This window comes from Miniopterus natalensis, chromosome 13 (assembly GCF_054644295.1).
Source record: "Miniopterus natalensis isolate mMinNat1 chromosome 13, mMinNat1.hap1, whole genome shotgun sequence".
Taxonomy (NCBI): Eukaryota; Metazoa; Chordata; class Mammalia; order Chiroptera; family Miniopteridae; genus Miniopterus; species Miniopterus natalensis.
Genome location: NC_142093.1, coordinates 18,859,056 through 18,879,348, shown reverse-complemented (window position 1 = coordinate 18,879,348; position 20,293 = coordinate 18,859,056). Strand labels below are relative to the sequence as shown.

At 43.0% G+C, this 20,293-nt stretch overlaps 1 protein-coding gene across 4 annotated transcripts in view; it reads left to right on the top strand.

The window, feature by feature from the left end:
* SLC8A1 (solute carrier family 8 member A1) overlaps positions 1-20,293 on the top strand; it is a 249,026-nt gene that overhangs the window by 203,302 nt on the left and 25,431 nt on the right. For 2 of the 4 annotated variants that reach the window (XM_087823509.1, XM_087823508.1), the window contains 3 exons: positions 1,941-2,009; positions 7,121-7,251; positions 11,222-11,321. In XM_087823509.1, coding sequence (XP_087679635.1) covers positions 1,941-2,009; positions 7,121-7,251; positions 11,222-11,321 — 300 coding nt within the window. The remainder of the gene's footprint in view (positions 1-1,940; positions 2,010-7,120; positions 7,252-11,221; positions 11,322-20,293) is intronic. The other 2 variants (XM_087823512.1, XM_087823511.1) reach the window with 1 other exon arrangement.

Below are 20,293 nucleotides of genomic sequence, written 5' to 3'. Positions count from 1 at the left end.
TTTCCTTTGAAGTGTGTTTGAAGCTTTGAAGTCAAGGCTTTGAGGTGCAGAGGTAGTAGAGAGGAATTTAACCTAGCCTTTGGATTTTTTAAAAAGATTTTTTATTGATTTTGAGAGAGAGAAAGAGAGAGAGAGAGAGAAACATCAATACGAGAGCGAAACATTGATTGGCCGCCTCCTGGAGAGCCCCCACCAGGGATGGAGCCCTCAACCTGGAATCGAACTAGCAACCTTTTGGTGCATGAGATGATGCCACACCAGCAGGGCTAGCCTTTGGATTTTGCCTGCAGTGTTCGTGTGGTCTTGTACAGCTGAGTGTGAAAATCTAAATTTGAAGCAAGATGTATGGAAATTGAAAAGTTTGGTCCACAGCCCAGTACTTATATTTCAGAGACCTCCTCAGTGGTGGCCATTAAGTTCTGGAGGTAGTTTCAGCATTTGTAAATCTTTACCTGTTGCTCCTAGAACTCGCCTCCCTGAAAGGCTCTTGTCTGGACCTATGAGCTCATTCCCCCTTGACCCTAACATGATAATAACCCCCATACATTATAGCTCATTAGAGGTCATAAAGCAACTCTTACTTGTTGTATCATTTACTCCTCAGTCCTATGGAATAAGATGTTATTGTTCTTACTTACAAGAGAGGAAATGAGGGTGCAAAGAGATCGATCGATCTGCCCCCCTTCACCCGTTCTCGACTCAGAGCCTGGCACTCTGACTTTAAGCCCAGGGCCATGTGGTGACTGTTCCAGTCCCAGCACTTCTATTTCCCTCCTCTTAACCACTTCATTCCTTTCTGCATCATTACCTCTTTTCAATTCAAAGCCCAGCTGTTTCACATATGCCACCAGTATGAACACTAGTCATATGAAAAACCAGGGGTCCCCCAAAAGGGGGACATTACCGCACATTAATTTGGATATTTTTAATAAAATTAAGTATTCTAGTTCAGTTTGGAGAGGAGAAAGTTTGATTCCCCAAACAGGCAGCTGTAGAGTTCCCTAATTAATTAGAAGCATATAACAGTCAATATACCTCTTTTAAAAATTACTCTTCCAATTACATTATCTCATCATGTAATAGACTAAGGCACAGGGAAGGAAACCAGACTATGAAAATCCTGACAGTTAAAAACACGTAATCATTCCAGGACACAGCTTAGAGGAACAAACCCCCTTCGAGATCAGTTCCATTTTACAATTGAGAAAACTGAGTCTCAGGGAAGAGAAGTGCCTTGCTCAAGTTTAAAGAGCAAGCATATGACAGAGTTGACACCAAGTCACCAATCTCATGATTCCCAGGTTAGGTCTTGGTAGAAGCCAACAGCAGGTGGATGTGGCAGCCAATTGAACCAGGAGTGTGATGAAAACCCTAGGCCTAGGTAATCCAAACAGCTGCTCTGACCATGGTGTACCTTGCTAGTGAATACAACATTCTCTCATTCAGAATGCCCAGGAAATATATAAACATGTTCCCAGATGTTATGTTACTTGACTTTCAAACAAACCTTGATGTGGAAATAGCAAGTAACTATTACCCCCTTTCACATCTGAAAAGAAATGGGGAATGACCTGCTCTGGGCTATGTTGTTGGCACCAGTAGGAAAACCAGGCTACCCTTCATCACACCAAGTGCTTTCCATTTTTTCATGATGCCTCTGGAAGCAATAGCTTAAAGGACATGAACCTGCAGGAATCTGGCTGTACCACTACTGTGGCATGTGTGGTCCATTCATATGATCTGGTTTGGCTTGCAGAACATTTGCCCCATCACCTCTCACTTCTGCAACCTACATAGGAATGACCTGTGACCACTCAATTCTCTAACATTGCTTGTGATGTGTGCATCTCAATGTGCTGTTTAGCTTACTAATTCCACAGAGCTCTGCTAGCAAACTCGTGCAATGCATCCTGCTGATTTTCTGCCTGTCCTTTTGCTAGGCCAGCCTGTCTTCAGGAAAGTTCACGCTAGAGAACATCCGATTCCCTCTACTGTAATCACCATTGCAGGTACTCGTTTCATCATGGTCCTGGAAAACCAGTGTAATTAATTGAAGTTAACTGTCTTCAAGGTCATTAGCCATTGAAGTGACACAGTTTAGCCTCTGTCCCCTCTAAAACATTACTAAATAATGCAGTGGCTCTCTGTAGCTGGGGGTTGAGGCGGATCAGCAGCAACGGGACAGGAGGCATTCGTGGTGGAGGGAGCAGCATGGACCATCAGAGGAGACTGAACCTGATGGCCACTCCCCCTAGAGTTTCAATATATTTCACATTTCTTGCAAATCTTACTTCTCAAGCATGGGTTTTTAATTCCAACTTAAGTGAAGTCTCTCTGCAGGCAAACTGTATTTCTTCCCAGAGCCTGCCTTTCCTGCCTTCAGCGAACATGATGTGAGCCATATGTGCACAGATGATAGTCCATCTGTGGGGTTTCTCCAGAGGGGAACATTGACAGGCTGACTAGAGGATTCCAGCGCTGTCCCAGATCTCCGTAGATCCAGAGCCTAGGAACCATCTCCTTGCCCTGCATCTCTAGATGAGGACATGGATAGTCCCTCTTTCATATCAGCAAGGTCCCTCACTGGCCATGGCAGTAGAAACACTTCTGTCTGCCCCAGTAACACCTTCTTCCTCCCTCCTCTCCACCTCCCACACCCCCACTCAATAATCATGATACCCAGCCCGGACTGCAGAGTTGTTCTAGAATATTCCTCATGGAAACAAAAGTGCCAGTCTCCTGAGGCTCTTATCAGAGAGGCCAGCCACACGCTGAAGACTCTCAAGAGGTCTCTGCTCTCAGACTTCCAGCATAGATCTGAGTCAAGGATTAAAATAGCCTGGAGCAAATTGTTCCACCACTGGCTTCTATCCCTTTTGGAATTCGACATTGTTTGTTAGGATTAAAAATGGCAAATACTTGAAAGAATACCCACAGTAGCCCCTCCGGCACAGACCTCCTGTGGGTTGTATTGTTTTCTAATAGGGATCACTCTCAGCCCTTCGCTGCTCACAGTGATGCCGCTGGACAATGCAGCCTGAGCCCGAAACATCAGCAGTAGCTTGTGCATCATTCTGCTTTGTCCAGATCCCAGGGACCTCCTAGCTTTCGTTATTTCCCATTTGCAAAATCGATTACTCAGGAGAAGGGAGGTTTCCCTGCTGGTGATTTTATCACAGGATTGTTTTATGTCCTATCAATACTGATTTTAAACAGTGGCTATTAATTATGCATTTGCTCTTTAAGTTGTGTTGGTTGGTTAAGACCATGATGTTGTATGATTATGAACTTGTCAATACAATATAGTTAGTTTGAAAAGTATACATGAATATGTGTGTGTATAGTATCTACATATATACATGTATATGTACATATATATAAAGAGAGAAATAATTAATTTTCTCACTCTGCATTAGGGAATGAAACTGAGTTGACCGTAGTAAAATGGATTACATTTGATCCAGCGCTCAAAGTGCAAAGCAAACAAACATAATAGATAATCAAAAAATGCTGTTAAACTATTCCTCTTTTCAATAAAAGTTATCAAAAAGAGGACACCTTTTTAAAAAATAGACTCAGCCCTCTTCTTTGCAGTGTCAAAAACCTGCACCATAAATGCTAATTTATCGGTATCATTATAGAGTAGTAATTGGATTTTTCCAGTGCCTTTCTTCAGTTACATATCGAATAATGGTCTCTTACATGTTCATGACATTTAGTGAAATTAGCCCTGGCCCTTCCGTGGCACTATGCCCTTGTGCTTTGACCTCTCTCTGCCTGGAATGCCCCCTCCTTACCTTGCCACCTCCTAGCCATCCTTACTACCACCTTCGCCTGGCAAGCTTCTGTACGTGCTTCAAAGGCAATTTGAAGAATCTCCTCTTTCCTGAGGCCTTCCCGACTCCGTCAGGCAGAGTGAGCTGCCCCTCGTCCCTGGCCCCTCAGCCCTTGCCTTGCTGTACCAGAAGCTGTCCCGCCTACATGCCTCACTTCCCATTAGGCCCCGAGTTCCTGGAAAAGGGGGAAGGACTTCAGGGGGAAGGACTGACATACTGTAGGAGCCCAATGACATGGGTTAAGTGAACAAATCATCTTTACATACAAAGAACAAATAAGAGGCTTTCTAACAGTGAGTTGGAGAGTCTCACAACAAATATTTACTGAGCACCTACGGCATTTTATACGCTGTAATAGGCTCTGGGGGTTGTGAGCACAGTTCGAAGAGTAATGAGACGTATTCTGTCTCACTCAGTAAGTTTACATGCTGGATGTTTATTAAAGATAACTTTAAAATTTTTTAAAGTATATTAGCAGGGTTCCTGTTCAATACAACAAATATTAGGGAATTAGTATAAGGTTAGAGTGGTCATTCCTAATGGGTCAATCGGGATATTTCATGCAAGAAGAGGTGGGGTTTTGTAAGATAAGTTGGATTATCTGGATGGAAATAGGGAAGCTTTTCCAGATGGGTAGACAAGAGAATAAAAGTGAGGCATTAAATTCAAGTCAAGTTTGGAGCAAGAGTGGGAAGTGATGGAAACAAGGTGTCTTGCTTTCCTTTAGGTTAGTGTGAAATCTGTTAAGAGTGTTTCCTAAATTTTGGTCACTCTCCAACCTCCTTTATAATCTGTGCCTTCACTGCACACCAACTATGCTATTGTTTACTTCATGTGATTTTTTTTTAATTGCCTAATGTTTCTACTTCACTAAATTTGTTTTTTAAAGAAAATCTTGTCAGTAACACAAATGGAAAGCTAGTATCATTTATCATTAGTAGAAAATAAGGTTAAAAAAATTAGAATGGAAAGAAGTTATTAAGTTCTAACTAAATACAGTCAAATGCCCTTTGCCTGAGGGCTGTTTTCTCTTTCTTAAATGTACAAACCCAAATGTCAGGAACTAGTTACAGACATAACAGCACCAAACTAAGCAATTCTTCCTGATCAGAAGGAGTGAAGGGTGATTAAAAAGGGAATAACCTTTCCACTCACTGTATGATTCCATTTCATTTCCTACCATGTCCATTTATTCAACATCATGTTCCAAATCATTTCATTTTGTGAAATGCAGTGTGAAACAATGCCTTCACACCACCTTTCTTTTGTAATTTCTCTATTACCTTGAATCCCATTAAAATGACCTTGATCCCATTAAAAGCAACTTACCATTTATAAGTAAACCACAGAAAAGGGGGAGGCATAATTCTTCCCCAATGGCTTTGCAGTTCAAATAAAAACCCAAGTTATAGTAGTTCTTCTGAAAAAGTAATTCTAACTTGATGTAAGTCTTCAAGGCATGCATGTTCAGCCAAGGTTTGGAACAAGACATTAATATAACCTGCTACCAACAACATTATCCTGGATTCAAGGATCAGATGGCAGTAAAAATCAAAACATGATGGATTTGCACACTGGACATCACATATTTAGCCCACCCCCTGGACTACACACTCTTAATTTCAAGGACAAATCTTAAGGACGCCAATCACAACCCTTCGCTTTCCCTTGGGTCATAACTTCCCTAGTCTACTTTAAAAAAGATGACCACATTTACAATTAAAATTAATCTCCCTGCACCTCTCCTTTGCATCTGCTAACATTCAGCAATTTCTGGCCCATCCAAAATCATTGCTTTTTAGTCTTCATTGCATCTCTTCAGGGCCCTGTAATCACTGGGGATAGGAAAGCAGATTCTGAAATATCCTTTTAGGAAGACACTATTGAATGCATACTAAAGATTTCAGTGATATGTTATGTTCTGCTTTGGACTTCAGCTGGTTTTTACTCGTGGTGTATATAAAATGCTAGCAGTGCCTCTAGCCCGTCTGCTCTGTGCCCTAGCAGGGAACAATGGGCCTAGGAACCAGTTGTTGCAGCATTTGCTAGAGCATCAAATGGAGCCACCACGGTGGAGTCCCTCGGCAGAGGGAAGCCATGTGTCTTTGGAGCGCATAGGAGGTGTGGAGTCCTGCGGAAGTTGATGCCTAAATGCAAAAGACAGGAGGCCTGGGCTAGAAGTCCCTCCCTTTCTGCTATCTCCTCAGTCCACAGACTCCCACTGTGTGCAGTTTGCCTGGTTAGTTCTAAAAGCGAGGACGTCAGGGCCGAGGTCTTTCTATACCACCGACACTACTTCCTTGGAGATGCGATTTATTCAACTTGACTCCGAGGGGAAGTGGCCTTTCTTGCTGTAGCATCCTGGGCCTGACTGATAAAGGGGCTGAGTGATTATAGGAACAGTCTTTGTCCTTCACATGTGCGTGGCCTTTTCAGTCTGGGATTTATCCTCGTGACCTTCAAGCAGAGAGGAGCCGACTGTGAGCTTCCCCTCATTAATGGACTCTCCAGTCCATTAACATTTTGCCAGCACCCCCTAGCCTCCCTGGAGTGTAAGCTACATGGTGGTTCTGGAAATAATCACGCTCACATGGTGAGTAGTATCGACTCCCCCAAGGCCTCACCTCCACCCTCCCTGTTTACTTTAAGATTAGCATGGTCAAGGTCTTCCTAGCACATTTCAGCTTTGCACCAGAGAGGAAGCCCTGGAGCAGGCATCTTACTGAAACACGGGATGGATGTTTTCCTTCTTAACTTGCAACAGAGGTTCTTGGCAAGTGAGAGGCTAGGGTCAGAATTTCCCTTCCATCATCTCTTTGGCCCTGGGGCATTTTCTGTTGCCTCTAGAAAGTGGAGAGAAAGAGGCCAGATTCCCTCCCCCCTTGAGTCACTCTTGCTGTTCTAGTTGTGTTTCCTTTTGGTCACGTGCTGAAGGAATATGTAGAAACAGCCAGCTGAGCCGGCGTCGCAGGGGACAGCCGGGATTCCCGCAGCATAGACGGCCTGCAGGCAGAGTCTTTGTCAGCGAGGTGACCCCATAAGTTGTTTTCCCTGGTCTCCCTTTCACATGTGCTTAGGCTGTGGGACGTTATCATCTCTTGCTGTCCTAGCGACGTGCTGCCTGACACAGCAAGCGTCTGTCCAGTCCTCCCCTCCAGCCTTATGATCTCACCCAGGGATTTTCAGTAGGTCATTAGGGCTTCCTTCCCCCTCGGTTTCCTGATCCAGGGAGCTCCAGATAAAACTGAGCACGTGGCTCACTCTCTTGCCCATCCCTTTCGCAGAGGAATGTGACGACAAGCAGCCGCTGACCAGCAAAGAAGAGGAGGAGAGGCGCATTGCAGAAATGGGGCGCCCCATCCTGGGAGAACACACCAAGCTGGAAGTGATCATCGAAGAATCCTATGAATTCAAGGTACGCTCACCCGCACTGCCCACCCGGGAGGCCAGCGCCATCCTGGCATCAAAACTCTTCATAGTGTAAGATCCATTGGGAAAGAGAGGCAGATGTAACTTCAGAAACTTGCTCACTAACCGAGAGGCCTTCAGAGCAGAATTGGAATTAGACAGTAAGGAATCGAAAGTTCCCACGAATCAAACAACATCAGAACCAGGGCTCAGTGGGTGGCATCTGTCAAAGGGTCAGAGGTGGCCCAAAAGGAGGACTGTGTCTGAGAAGGTATCAAGGAAGAAGCGAAGGTGGGTTCCAAGAGAGTGTCACGTGTGCAAAGCAATCACAACGAAATTTAAGTGCCTTCGGTTAGGTGCTGAAAATTAGGAGGCTTCTGGTTTGGAGAGGAGATGGTAAGCTCTCCCTGTGGAACATCCCCTCGACCAACTCCCTTTTATATTTAGTCATCCTCTTAATATCCCAGGACATTTTAGCACCATCAACATACTGAAGGTATAGGCCTGTAAGCAGAGAGCTTGTAACTGTGCTGATAAAATTGGATTAGCACTTCTCTCCATGATGACACTTACTTTGCAGAAGTTAAACAGATGGGCCTTAGGGTAAGCTGAGGACTTGGAGGTGAAAGTTCCTGCCCACTCTTAGCTGCTCCCTCGTCCCCTCGCCTACCTCCCATCCCGTCTCACTCACACAGCCCTAACATCTGAGAAAACTCCAGGGGAGCCACGCCGTAGTTCAGCAGGGGGAGGGGAGGGCGTGAAGAAGAGCAGCCTTTCTCTGGCGTTCCAGAACTACACATCCAGAGCACAGCAGTCTTTTCTCCACCTGTGTTTCAAAAGCTGACTGCTTCTGTCTGGGAAACCAGAATGAGGATCCCAAAAGGGAGAATCAGGCCACCAACTTAGAAGTCTCGGTATTTTATCTGGATTTTCCATCTCCGTGGCCTCTTTTCCTTTAGCTGGGCCCATTAATTATCTTTTTTTTTTTTAGTTCACAAATTGAGGTGGCTGATAGAAGACAAGTGGAGAGTAAAAATGCCTTTGCAATTAAAATGGAATTTTTAAAAGATAGAGATGCAATTAAACTTCCCCCTTCAGGCAACTGAAAAAAAAAATCTGTTAACTTTTCCTTTCACTCATTCCCCTAGAAAAACAGACAGGGGTAAATTCCAGGATCAGTGCTTTCTAGGCGGTCCCTGACCCTCATAGCTCACCTGTTGTTTGATCTGGAAGCTGGCTCACTGCACACACGACTGGTACACACACAAGCTCCCTGTAATTGCAGAATACCAATAGCTCAGACCGTGCGTTTCCATGGGCCAGTCTGTCCCGATGTGTCCAACCTCCCTCTTCCTCATGCACCTTCTTTTCAGCTGGAATCAGAGGGCCTGCTGCCACTTGCTGCAGCAGAGACTCTACGGCTAGGCATTTCTGTAGAAGCTCGTCTCCCACCCCTTCCAGGACACTGATGGGGAACTGTGTTCTCTTCCTTACAGCAGAACCCCCAACCTTGCCCTTCCATGTACCTGGACTAGGAAGAGCAATCATAGTGCCTTCCTGTAGGGCGCATTGGGTTGGGTATGGCAGGGCAGTCTTCCAGACAACAGTGCTTTCTTGAGTCCAAAGCTCTCTCTGGTAACAACCCTAGTGATCTGAGCATTTGAAAGTCCCCCAAGTCTCTTTACATAAGTCTAGTTGTTTGGGGTAGTTTTCTTCCTAGAATAGCTTCCTTGGACTATTTCCTCCCATCTCCTCAAAGTTCATCAGTACCTTTTCTGTTATCAGTAAAGGGCACCTTGGGGGCATTTTTCCGAAGTACCCTCAATTTTCATCTATTATTTCTTTAAGAAATTTCTTTTTCTAAACCATGGCCACTTTAAAGAACTTGCTTAAAGGTCTCAGAACTGCATTAAAATGCCAAAGCCAGATGACACCTTACAGTGCCCCACTCGATTTTGCCCGCTGGGTTCTTGTTTACTTGTGACTGAGGGCTTGGCTTTCCTAGAAGCCGTTGCTGAAGGTGAGGTTATAACAGTCACTCCTAAGGCTTGGGCAGTGATGCCACTAACATATAGGAAACCTCCAGGTAAACGCAGATGGCACTGTCCCAGTTCAAGTGCCTGAACTTCAGATTCAGCTTATTCACTCTGCCTCCTCCCATAGGTCAAAGGAGGACACATATGCAAATTAAGTCCTAGGAAGAACCCAAGCTATCCCATAGTCCCCCAGGGTTAACATGAACTAAAGTTCACAGTCTATCCTGAGTATTACATACTTATAAATTTAAAGTTCTATTTATCTTAAAACGTTGTTCTTTAGAGAGATTTCTTGAGGCATTCAACTGTTAGACCAGTTTATCTGTTCAACTGTTTATCTCCAGGTGATAAACATGGGATTCTCTGCCCGGGCTTCAGAGCAAAGAGGGTTCCTTTGGAGAGAGACCTGCCCCAAGTTTCCGTTACATTTAGGAAAAATCAAGGCCATTTCTTGCTACATTCTACACAGAACTCTGACCTGGCATCAACCAAGACAAGGTGCTTGATGAGATGTGGCTGAGAGAGAAAAGCCAGATGCTTGCCATGTGCCTCAAGTTCTGGTGGCCAAGAGCAGTGATGGCTACAGCTACTGTCAGGAGCACTGGCAGTTCTAGACACAAGGCCAGAGGCTGAAAGGTCACCACCTTAAGGACAAACAAGCTAGCAAAGAACCGTGTTAGAAATCCAGAGTGGGCCAGTTGGAGATGGGCCCTCTCATGTTATGTCAATATTTCAAGCCAGTTCAAAAGCCTCTTGTTGAACTAACACACTTGATATTCTGATAGCTTTGGCCCTCTGTACAGGCTCAGATTGCTTTTTTTTCCCACTCCCAGTTAGCTGATAATGTGCTCTCTCTCTCTCTCTCTCAAACCATAGTCAATTCAGGTACACTGCATTAAACATGTACAGAGTTTGACCTAAGACAAATAATACGTGTTTTCTGCCTCTTTGCAATTAGTGGGAATTCGAGGATGCTCTGACAGTAAGTGTGGTTGTGTGGTAGACTAGTCGATGTGGTGGTCCCTCTGGGAAGAGCAGCCTCGTGTTCTGGACATGACCCTCTTCCCTGTAGTGGCTGTGATGTGTGGTAGTGCTTTGGATGCATCTGCTTACTTAGTTTTCTTGCAAATGCTTGGCTGCTCCAGTTGTTACATTAAGTGACAATTAGAAAGCTAGAAAGTGCTAATTGTAAAAACCAAGTACTTAAAAAAGGCTGAAAGAGAAAGAAAAATAAGAGGTTCAGTGTTAGTAAAGCAAGGGGGACTCAGTGCAAGGTAAATTGCAGTGTGCCCTAAACTCTATGCATTGACCTTTTCTTATCTTGTGCTTTCTTGTTTGCAACAGGAGTAGGGAGAGAGTGAATTCTCTTGACAGCCCCTGGGCTGACAAAATCGGGAGCCAGAGAAAAATCCATTTATAGGTGATCATACAGCAGCACTTTTGAGGTTCTGCTGTCTGACTGCAATGTATTGATAAACAAAGTACCATAACAGTTTCTAGTTTTATAATCTCTCTGCCAATTCAGGTTATTCGCAGATATATAACTGCTGAGTGGGGCATATGTTAATTCAGTTGCCGACAGCACACTATAGATGAAGCCCGTCTAGAAGCAAGTTCATAAAGCATTCAGGGGAAGGGGATGGGCTTTTGCAGCATCTGCTAATCTGAACATCGAGGCCATTCTTCATTGGCCATTTAGGCGGTGAGGGAGGCTTGTATTTGCTATGAAAAAGAAGTTTCCATTTCAGCATGTTTCCAAGTAAGGACTATGCCTGTTTGCATAATCATAACAGTGTTTGATGTCAATACTGTTGTTCTGAGCCTAACATCTGCTACCCTTTCTTTATATAACTCTGGGGTTTCAAAATCATCAAAGTCTTAGATTTTCCAAGGCCTTAGCTAACCCAGCAGTTATTTTCTTATTCATTTCACCCTTTCTAGAGCACCGTGGACAAACTTATTAAGAAGACAAACCTAGCCCTGGTGGTTGGGACAAACAGCTGGAGAGAGCAGTTTATTGAAGCGATCACTGTCAGTGCTGGTGAGTAAACCTTCTCTGCATGTTATAAATTCTAATGACTGAGCCGCGCTTACTTTCCCTACTGTGGCCACTGGTCTATGTCAAAGCACGGAAGAACTTCCATGATAAAAATTAAAAGAGAAATAAATGTATTGGTAGCATGTATGCACATTTGGGGGACTCATTTAGACTCTCTAGATGAAGCCAATGTCCTCAAACAGGACACTTGTCTCTACATTGCTTCTTTCCCTCTGGAAATTGACCAGATACATTTAAAGCCTTTTGGGTCTCTCGGGTAGACAATCATGAGGCTTTGTCTGGAAAATTCCCTGAAAGCAGAAGTGGCCAAGTGAAGGTCACAAAAGAAACAGAAAAATCCTAGGTGGGACAGGCTGACAGAAGACACTTTCCACCACCACCTGCGTCATTTTATACTCTCTTCAACAACGGCTCACAAATACGTGTCCACACCAGCTCTAGATGTGGAAATAGAATCACATTCTCCTCCTTCCTGTACAAGCAAAGTATAGAGTTTTATTTAGGAAAATCCTACAAAATGAAGTGTTTTTCCAACTCAAGGAGCCAGAGACCTGAGAGGATTAAACGTAGAAAGAAGTGCCCCTCTCCTGCGCTGTCACATCTTGTCCACTGTGTGGTTGTATAAAGATAGAGGAAAATCCCTGTCTCAGACTCATGAAAGCAACAGCATAGTGGGATTTTTTTATTTTTTTCCCAGTTCTTCTGCTCCTTCTCCACTGGATTTTTCTCTTTAAAGATCCCTGCAGGCTCACCTTCTCCTGTTATAGCTCATGAGCAAAGCTAGAGTTTTCTAAATAGTAATTCCTAAACTATAAAATAGGGAAACTGCACCACTAGCAGTTGGGCTATGACTTCAAACACAACCCCCTCTTTCCAATCTGCCTCAGAACCATTTGACAGATCTCCCAAGTGCTGTGGGAACAGAGGGTGGTAAACATTTTTTTTTGCCTGTTTATTATTAGTGCTGTTTATAATCACACTTTGGTTTCTTGCAATTGAGTATACAATGGAAATTTGTGAATATTAAAAGGTGAGTAATTGCTTAGGAGAGTAGATTTAGAATTTACATGTAAATTCTGATAGGGGGAGGGGGAAACTCCCTGGCATTTGAGCTGCTTAACAAAATGCCATAGACAGGGTGACTTATAAGCAACAGATATTTATTTCTCACAGTTCTAGAGGCTGGGAAACCCAGGACCAAGGTACTGGCAAATTTGGTGTCTGGTGAGAGTCCTCTTTCGGATTCATAAAAAGCTGTCTTCTCTATGTGTCCTCACATGGGGGAAGGGGTGAGGCAGCTCTCGAATCTCTTTTATAAGGGCATTAACGCCATACCAGAGGAATTTTCCCTTGTGACCTAACCATCTTCCAAAGCCTTTTCTTCCAAATACCATCATGTTGAGAATTAAGTTTCAACATATGAATTTGGGAAGGACACATACATTCAGTGTATAGCACACCCTCATTACAGCTTATGTTTTCTATAAATCTAAGATGAGTATCTAAGACAAGACCTGCACTCCCTATTCACAAAGAGAAAAACCAAAAGGACAGAGATAACTGGAATAACAAACCACTGACGATGCCAATGGTAGAAGACATGAATAATAACCAAATTATTTTATTGTGGACTTTGACACATCAGAATTGAAATCTTAAAAGCAACCTAAGTCTTAGTGAGCCATTCCTAATAGTTCCCAGGTTTCCTTTGGCTGAAGATACATGAGCATCTGTATAATAGTCGCATGCTGGACACGATCCATTCATTTTTCTCTGTGTCAATCATTGTTCTTGGTGTGAGAGATATGACAGAGAATGAAACAGACAAAAACCCCTGCCCTAGTGAACTTACATTCTAATTGAGGAGACAGCATATAAGTAAAATAAAATGTATATATGATGGTGAGCTTCTCATGAGAACAACAAGGCTATGGAGACAGGAAGGGTGTGTAGGAGCTGCACTGGGCAGTGGCCGGGAAGACGCAGTCAGTAGACGCATCAATGCCAGGTTTGTCTTTCTAGCAGTGGATCGGTTTTGTGTTGGTTCATTCACACATTTTTGTAACTCTCAGGGACCAGGGTAAGCATTTTATGACTAGTGTATGGCAACGAAAAATGGTTGTTTTAAGCAAACAGAGATTATGCTGCAGACATGGCCAGAGTTGTGTATTTGATCCTGGTCAGAGCAGATATCTAGAGAACAACCAGAAAGATGCTATACTTCCTTACTTTAGAAAAGGAAAGATTCTGGTTTGCAAACATTTTTATTTATCAGGTAGAATTAAGTCAGCTCAAAATCCCATGAGCTATGTTTTAAGATTATTACTACCTTCTAGAGGAAGAATCTGAGCTCAGCTAGGCAACACTGCTTTGCAACAAACTCAGAGCATTGATCCACTAAATACTAGTCCAGTGTGCTGTCCACTGATCTTAAGCGAGAGAACTTGCAAAGTGAGAAAATTGCTCCCCACCTCTGTCTCATTGAATGACACTAGTCATGTCACTTCTCCAGGTGCCACTTTCATGATGAAACTAACTTCTGCCCAATCCTTTGAAGAAATGTTAATGAATGAAATGCAAAACCTCTCAAGTGTTCTTATTTGTCATGCAACATACTGCATTTTTATGTTTCTAAATGACTGCTGGGGAGTAAGACAAAATTGCTTAGGAATTTGCAGGCTGCTGGGTAAATTGACCTTATTTACAATTTTGAGACCAGATATCAGAAAAGCAAACCCATCTTTTACAGGCACTAAATTACCTGAATGACAGTTGGAAAGCTTAATGTTTGTCATTAGGGTTAAATTTAAGCACCTAAAGAATGTTAATTTTCTTAGGTTGTTAAATGGACAATAAAATTGGTAAAGCAGCATTTATTAAAAATAGACTTTGATTGGATTTTAAGATTTCATGGCTAAATAGTTGCAAATCAGAAAGATTTGCCATATTAAAAATATTAAATTGCTTTTCAATGGTTCTACTGAGAGGTTTTTCCCTATGCAATTTTCTGGGCAAAATTAAGTCTATATATCTTGCTAAACAAAAATAATAATTCTGTAAGTAGGAGTTTGCCTCCGTTTCTCACTGATTATATTCAAACTAATTTCAAGGTAGCCCCCTGGCAGCCTTTTTACTCCCCTGCTTTCCCTGAATTTCATAGCTCAGTAGCTAGGCCTCCTATGACTGGAATGTGTCTGTAAACCAAGTTCTTACTGTTCAGTATTTGAGGAGTTAAAGGATTTATGAGACTCCAGAGATTAGGAAGGGATTAAGCAGTCAGGGCCCAGCAGTTCTCCCATCCTTTCCTGGGTGGAATCACCAGGAGCGGTGGCTGCTGCAGTTATGTGGCTGTAGGAAACTTATGAGGCCAGCCCAGCACCCCCACCAGGTGCTCTGAAGATGTGTCAGCAGATGGGTGTGTGTCTAAGTGAAGCCAGCGTGCACCGCATGTCCAGTTTGAGTTTCCCCCAACGCCTTCTCCTTCCCGGTGTCTCTGCCAGGGCAGAGTGGAGGGTTCCTTTAAGAAACTGTACCAGCTGGGACACAAGGGAGCACAGTTGTGTCCAGGAGAAAGGGCCACATCAGCTGGGTAAAGAGAACCAGATGCCAGTGCCAATTTCACAACTACCACGTTGCTGTTCTTCATGGAAGCCTTGGGCCACGGTGAGGTGACCAGGAGAGCAGTTGCAAGCCTGGCTTTGGAGGCAGCTGTGGGGGTGTGTCCCAGGCCTCCAGAAGTCCCCTGGGTGACACTGGGCAGATCACTTCACCTCTACACCTCAGTTCCCTCATAGGGAAAGTGGAGACCACTGCTCCTCACTCTTGGAGCCACTGTCAGGATCAATCAAGGCAGTAGGTTGTTTTCACGAAGCAGTCTGTACTTTTGGATACCATCTTTGGTGGCTTGCGAGGCAAATCATATTGAAGATGCTAGAATAAAATATAACCTCAGTGTGTGTAAATGAAGTCACGGCCATTTAATTACTAAAATGTCTAAGCGACTGAAAACTGCTTGGCTGTTTTGTTTATAGCATTACACATACCATTTTACATATAAGAAAATGGAGATTCAGAAAAACAGCATAACTTGCTCAAGGAGCTGGTACATGGCAGTGCAGGGTGCGGATCAGCCTGGGAATCACGCCCGTGTGAGGAATGCGCTCCCTTGCTGTGCCTGGGGCCGCGCCCACGCGCACACACACTTAACACTGACACATGTGTAGACGGTAATTCACTGGAAAATACTGTCAGCCTGAGGACTGATCCGCTCCATAGTCCTAAATAATTAATAATAAAAATGGTCCCTCAAATGAGTTTCAAGGGATTGCCGTGCAAGCCGGTCTAAGCAGGTATCTTTCTAGCATCTCCTCTGTTACTGATCATCATTACCAAGGAGACACTCTTATCACTTAATGTGTCAACCCTGGGTCATAGGAAAATCTCATTTAAGCAATTTAAAAAAATAATTTTGCTGGGTTAGGTTTGACAGAGCCTCGGTAACTACAAGACAATCAAAATAAAAGGTGGGAAGGAGAGGGTGTTAAAGATTGGAACTTAGCCATTTCCTGTGTGACTGTAATGATTATTAATTATGCAAAATCATAAACTGACTGAGATTCCTAAAAAGTGATGTAATTTCATAAAAAAAAATAGTAGTTACAACTGCCTTAAAGGAAGTCTTTCAAAAGCCTATATATGCAGTTGGGGCTCACTTTATGCTTAAATAATGTTACCACTTATTGACTGCCTATTGCATGGCCACTGCTTTATATATATATTATTTCTGTTCCGCACAGCTATACCATGAGGTAAGTGCTTTTGTCCTAAGTTTACAATCAAGAATCCCCAAGCCCAACATGGTTAGTCAGTATCACACAACTAGCAAGTGGCCAGATGAGTATAAAAACCCACCTGAGTCCAAAAGTAAGTAAGCTTTTAGCCCAACCCTAAGTGTCGCTCCTACAACTTTAATTCAGGTCTTAAGCGGCCAGGTTTCCAGTGAGTTAATGCGGCCAAAAGGGACCAAGTTGGTGAGTCTTGCACCCTCAGCTACACGTGGTGAGGTGAAGGGTTTGGAAGTGAGGGTGCAAGCATTAGAGAGGGATGCATAAGGCCCAGGAGGAACATCACTCGTGGAAAGGAGACAGGATCAGCCACCACATTTCCTAGGAAGTCCAAGTTCAATATCATCATGAGCAACCCAGAGGGAGAGGGACTTCCAGATTCTTTCTGTGGTCTTGGAATCGTATTTATATCTGCTGCTGTAAAATGGGTCAGGTCTTCTGAAGCAAAACAGAACTGATTCCCGGCCTTTGCTCTGAGCTCCCTTGGTGGCATTACTCAGGTAGGCTTTCATGCTGAGGGTCACCAGCGTGCTTGAACGAACGAGAATAGCGACATTGCAAACTCTAAACGGGAGACGTGAAGAGCACTGCGGTCACCCAACTCAGTCCTCTGTTTTCAGTATACTGCCAGAATATTCACATGATTTGTGATAGTGCTTTAATACGCATGACGAATAAAGCATTTAGTGTAAGAAATTATATGTCAGGATGTCTGGTTTCTCTGGAGATTTTAGTTCAAATGGTGAAAGAGCCACCAACTAGTGTGTAGCCCTAGACAAGTCCCCCGACCTCACCAGCGAAATCAGGGCATTGAAATAGATGACTTCAGTCTTTGGAACATGGAAATGCAGCGGTCCTCTAGTGGACCCTTCTTTTTCAGCAGCCAACGTCAACTTGTTTTCCTTGGTACTGCTCCTTGAAATTTAGGGCTCTGACTTTCATCAGATGGAATATCTGCCTTAGAGTACGTGTTAGATAAATTGTGTGATTTGGCCAAAACTCATTTAAGACGTCCAATACTGAAGACACGCTGTGGAATGGTCACATTAACTAAATATAGTCACTGCTCTTTCTCACTTTGAACGAGTTATCAAAGCTTTTTAGACTTCTTAACAGTTTCAACTTCAAAACTACCCTCACTGGATTATAATTTAGTTATAATTTTAATTTTTACCTTTAAAGTATAATATTTGAAAATTATTACCTTGTCTTTCCTTAATTATTCATGGTGTTACTATCTTTTTTAAAAGAATGATAAATTCCCACTTTAAAGTTTTGTTTTCCCAGAAAAGTGATTTTTATCATCTCTGCAATTAGAAAATCATAATTATATAATTCAATGTTTTCTTATTTGCTTTGGCCATCAGGAAGTTTAGTCTTTTTTTCTTTTTTTTCCCAAGTGTTGAAACTTTGCTCAGCTCAAGTGTCTGAAAGCATTCTTTATTTCTGGTTTTATGAGACATTTTTTGTTCTATTTTATCGTAAAGTGCCTTATGTGTTATCATAATAGATACAGATCTGCTCACAACCTTTTAGAAGTAAATTAAAATCCTTTTTAAAAAAAATAACAGCAAACCTGTCCTGTTTACCACTATTTCTCTAGCACCTAAGATAGTGTTCAGCAAGCAATGATAACTATTTGTTGAATAAAGAATGAATGGATCTATGTGTGAATCAATGCTTTTCAATCCATATGTAATGGATTAAAAAGCCTGTTTTTATTACATCATACTGCTATGTCTGATCTAGAAAAAATCTAGATAAATACATACCTATTCTCACACACATATGCTGTGTTTCAGGAAGTTTCAGACATGTAATTCATGTATAATAAGTACATATACACGGGACACACAAAGACACATATGCATGGATTTGTACACATAAAATATATTTATTTTTGCATGTGCAAATTGGGTTTGCAAATCTGTATTTAAGATGGCATTTTCTGTCAGTGTTTCTAGTGGAATTTTACTGTTATTTCGCTAATAATCATGATCCTACCCGAGAAGGAAGAAAAACTGAGGGCATGAGTGAGAAAGGGTGACAGTAAGTTCCAGAGAGAAAGCTATTTGTGAGAAATATACTGGGGCCATGTTGGTAGGGAGGCAAAGCAAATCTAGGATACCTATCAATTTAAAAAACGTCAGTGAGAGCAGAATACAGAGTTAAATCAGGAGGCTTCTCCCAGTTTCAGAACGAGGCAGGCCGGCTACAGGGGTGGGAGGATGGGGCAGGAGAAAGAAGCAATTATTTTCTGGCCCCTGGGTATGCTTAGCTGGTATTTCTGAAAAAAATATTGGCTTGTTGGGCTGTTTTTCTTGAAATTGCTTATTACAAAATCTGGAGGAAAACTCTGTATTGGAAGGCTCCAGAATGATTCAGCACTCTCATTTAAGCCTGAAGTCACGTCCCTAATGCGGCTTTTGTCTGGAGAGGCCCAGCTCAGCTCTGCAAACAATGTGCCATCACCGGATCCAGTCACTCTTTTGTCAGCAAGGCTGCTATGATGTGAATACCTTTTGCAATGTGAACGCAGTTTTAGTTGTCACTTACTAATCAATGCACCAGCCATGGGGGGCTTCTCACCCCCAGGTGGGAGCCTTTGAATGTGGTTTTTATTGGGGGAAACATTTAGCATAATTCTAAGGCAGAAAGAGGAAAACACATAGCCAACATGTACACATGTGCGTGCACACACACGCACACACCAAAGGCAGAGAAAAACCTCGTAAAAGTGACTTGCAGCATTAATTCTTGCTGTTCACAGCCTGCTCTCTCAATAAAGACCTTGTCATTCTGATTCCTGCAATCAAAGCCACTTGCCTGAACCCACAAGCTTTGACACACACTCCTCGCCCCTGGCATCTCTCTTGCTTTGCCTGTGCCTGGTCGTGTCTGGCTGGGTGTTGTCTTGAGTCCCATAAGAGCATCTTAAATCAGAATCCCAGACAGAACTGAAAAGGAGCTTACAGATCAGCTGTTCCAACCTCTCCTGGTTTTGGTAAACAAGAATCTGAGACCAGAGAGGGAAAGAGTTTCAGCCGAGGTCATACAGAGGCTGTTTCAGAATCCAAGGTTCTTGCTGGAGCACACAGCATTGCGCTCATTTTTATTTTGGAGTTGGCCCTTGATGTTACCTAAGGGCCCCTGGGCTTCTTCATGATGTGATGCTTCAGGATTAGGCAAAGCAAAGACCAAAACTTTTCTAGGCCAAAAACATACAGGCATTGAATGGAGTGAACGGCCCTGCCACTGATGAGCAGTTGTTTCGTGTTCACACAAGCCTCGCAGCAGCCCTGTGCAGTAGGTATTCGTGAACCCACCTGTGAGATGGGAAAATGGAAGTTGGGATTCACACCCCAGCCCAAGGTTCTGATTCCAAGGTCAGTCCTCTTTCCATCTTGACCCACTTGTGCCTCCCAGAGTTTACTGTCTTTAAGCCACAGGCTTAATTCTATTCTTGGCCCTTTGCTCTTGCCTCAGGGCCTGTGCACAAGCTGGTTCCCCTGATGGAAGCCTTTCCCTCTACATCTGGATTTTCTCATCACTGAAGTCTCAGATCACTGATCACCTCCCTCCTCAAAGGAGTGTCTCATCTGCCCAGCCACACTTCACTATATTACCTGACTTCACTGTCCTCATAGCCCATATCAATATCTGAAATTATCGTGCTTGTTCGTGTGTTTTATTTGATTGCTATCTCTCGCCCTTGGAATTTCCATGGGGCCTATCTTTCTACATTTCCAATGCCTGACACAGAAATGATTAATAAATACCACTGAACAAATGAATGGTACAAATAAAGTCCCTCTTTCAACCATTCCATTCCCTTTGAAGATTTACTACAGATATGGGTTGAAGTTAGGGGTTCAACCTAGGCTTGTGGTACAAAATAGTGACCTGAACTACCTATAGCGCTCAGACCTATAAACTTAATAGCATTTGCACTATCCCTTAACCAAATAAAGACAACAGGCCATAGATTTACTAATAACAAGAGTGAAAGAGATCTTTTTAAGATGGTTTATATTGAAGAAAAGCATCACAACAGCTTGGTTCAGGATTATTATTTGTGAAAGACTAAAAAGCCACTGGCAGACAGACAAA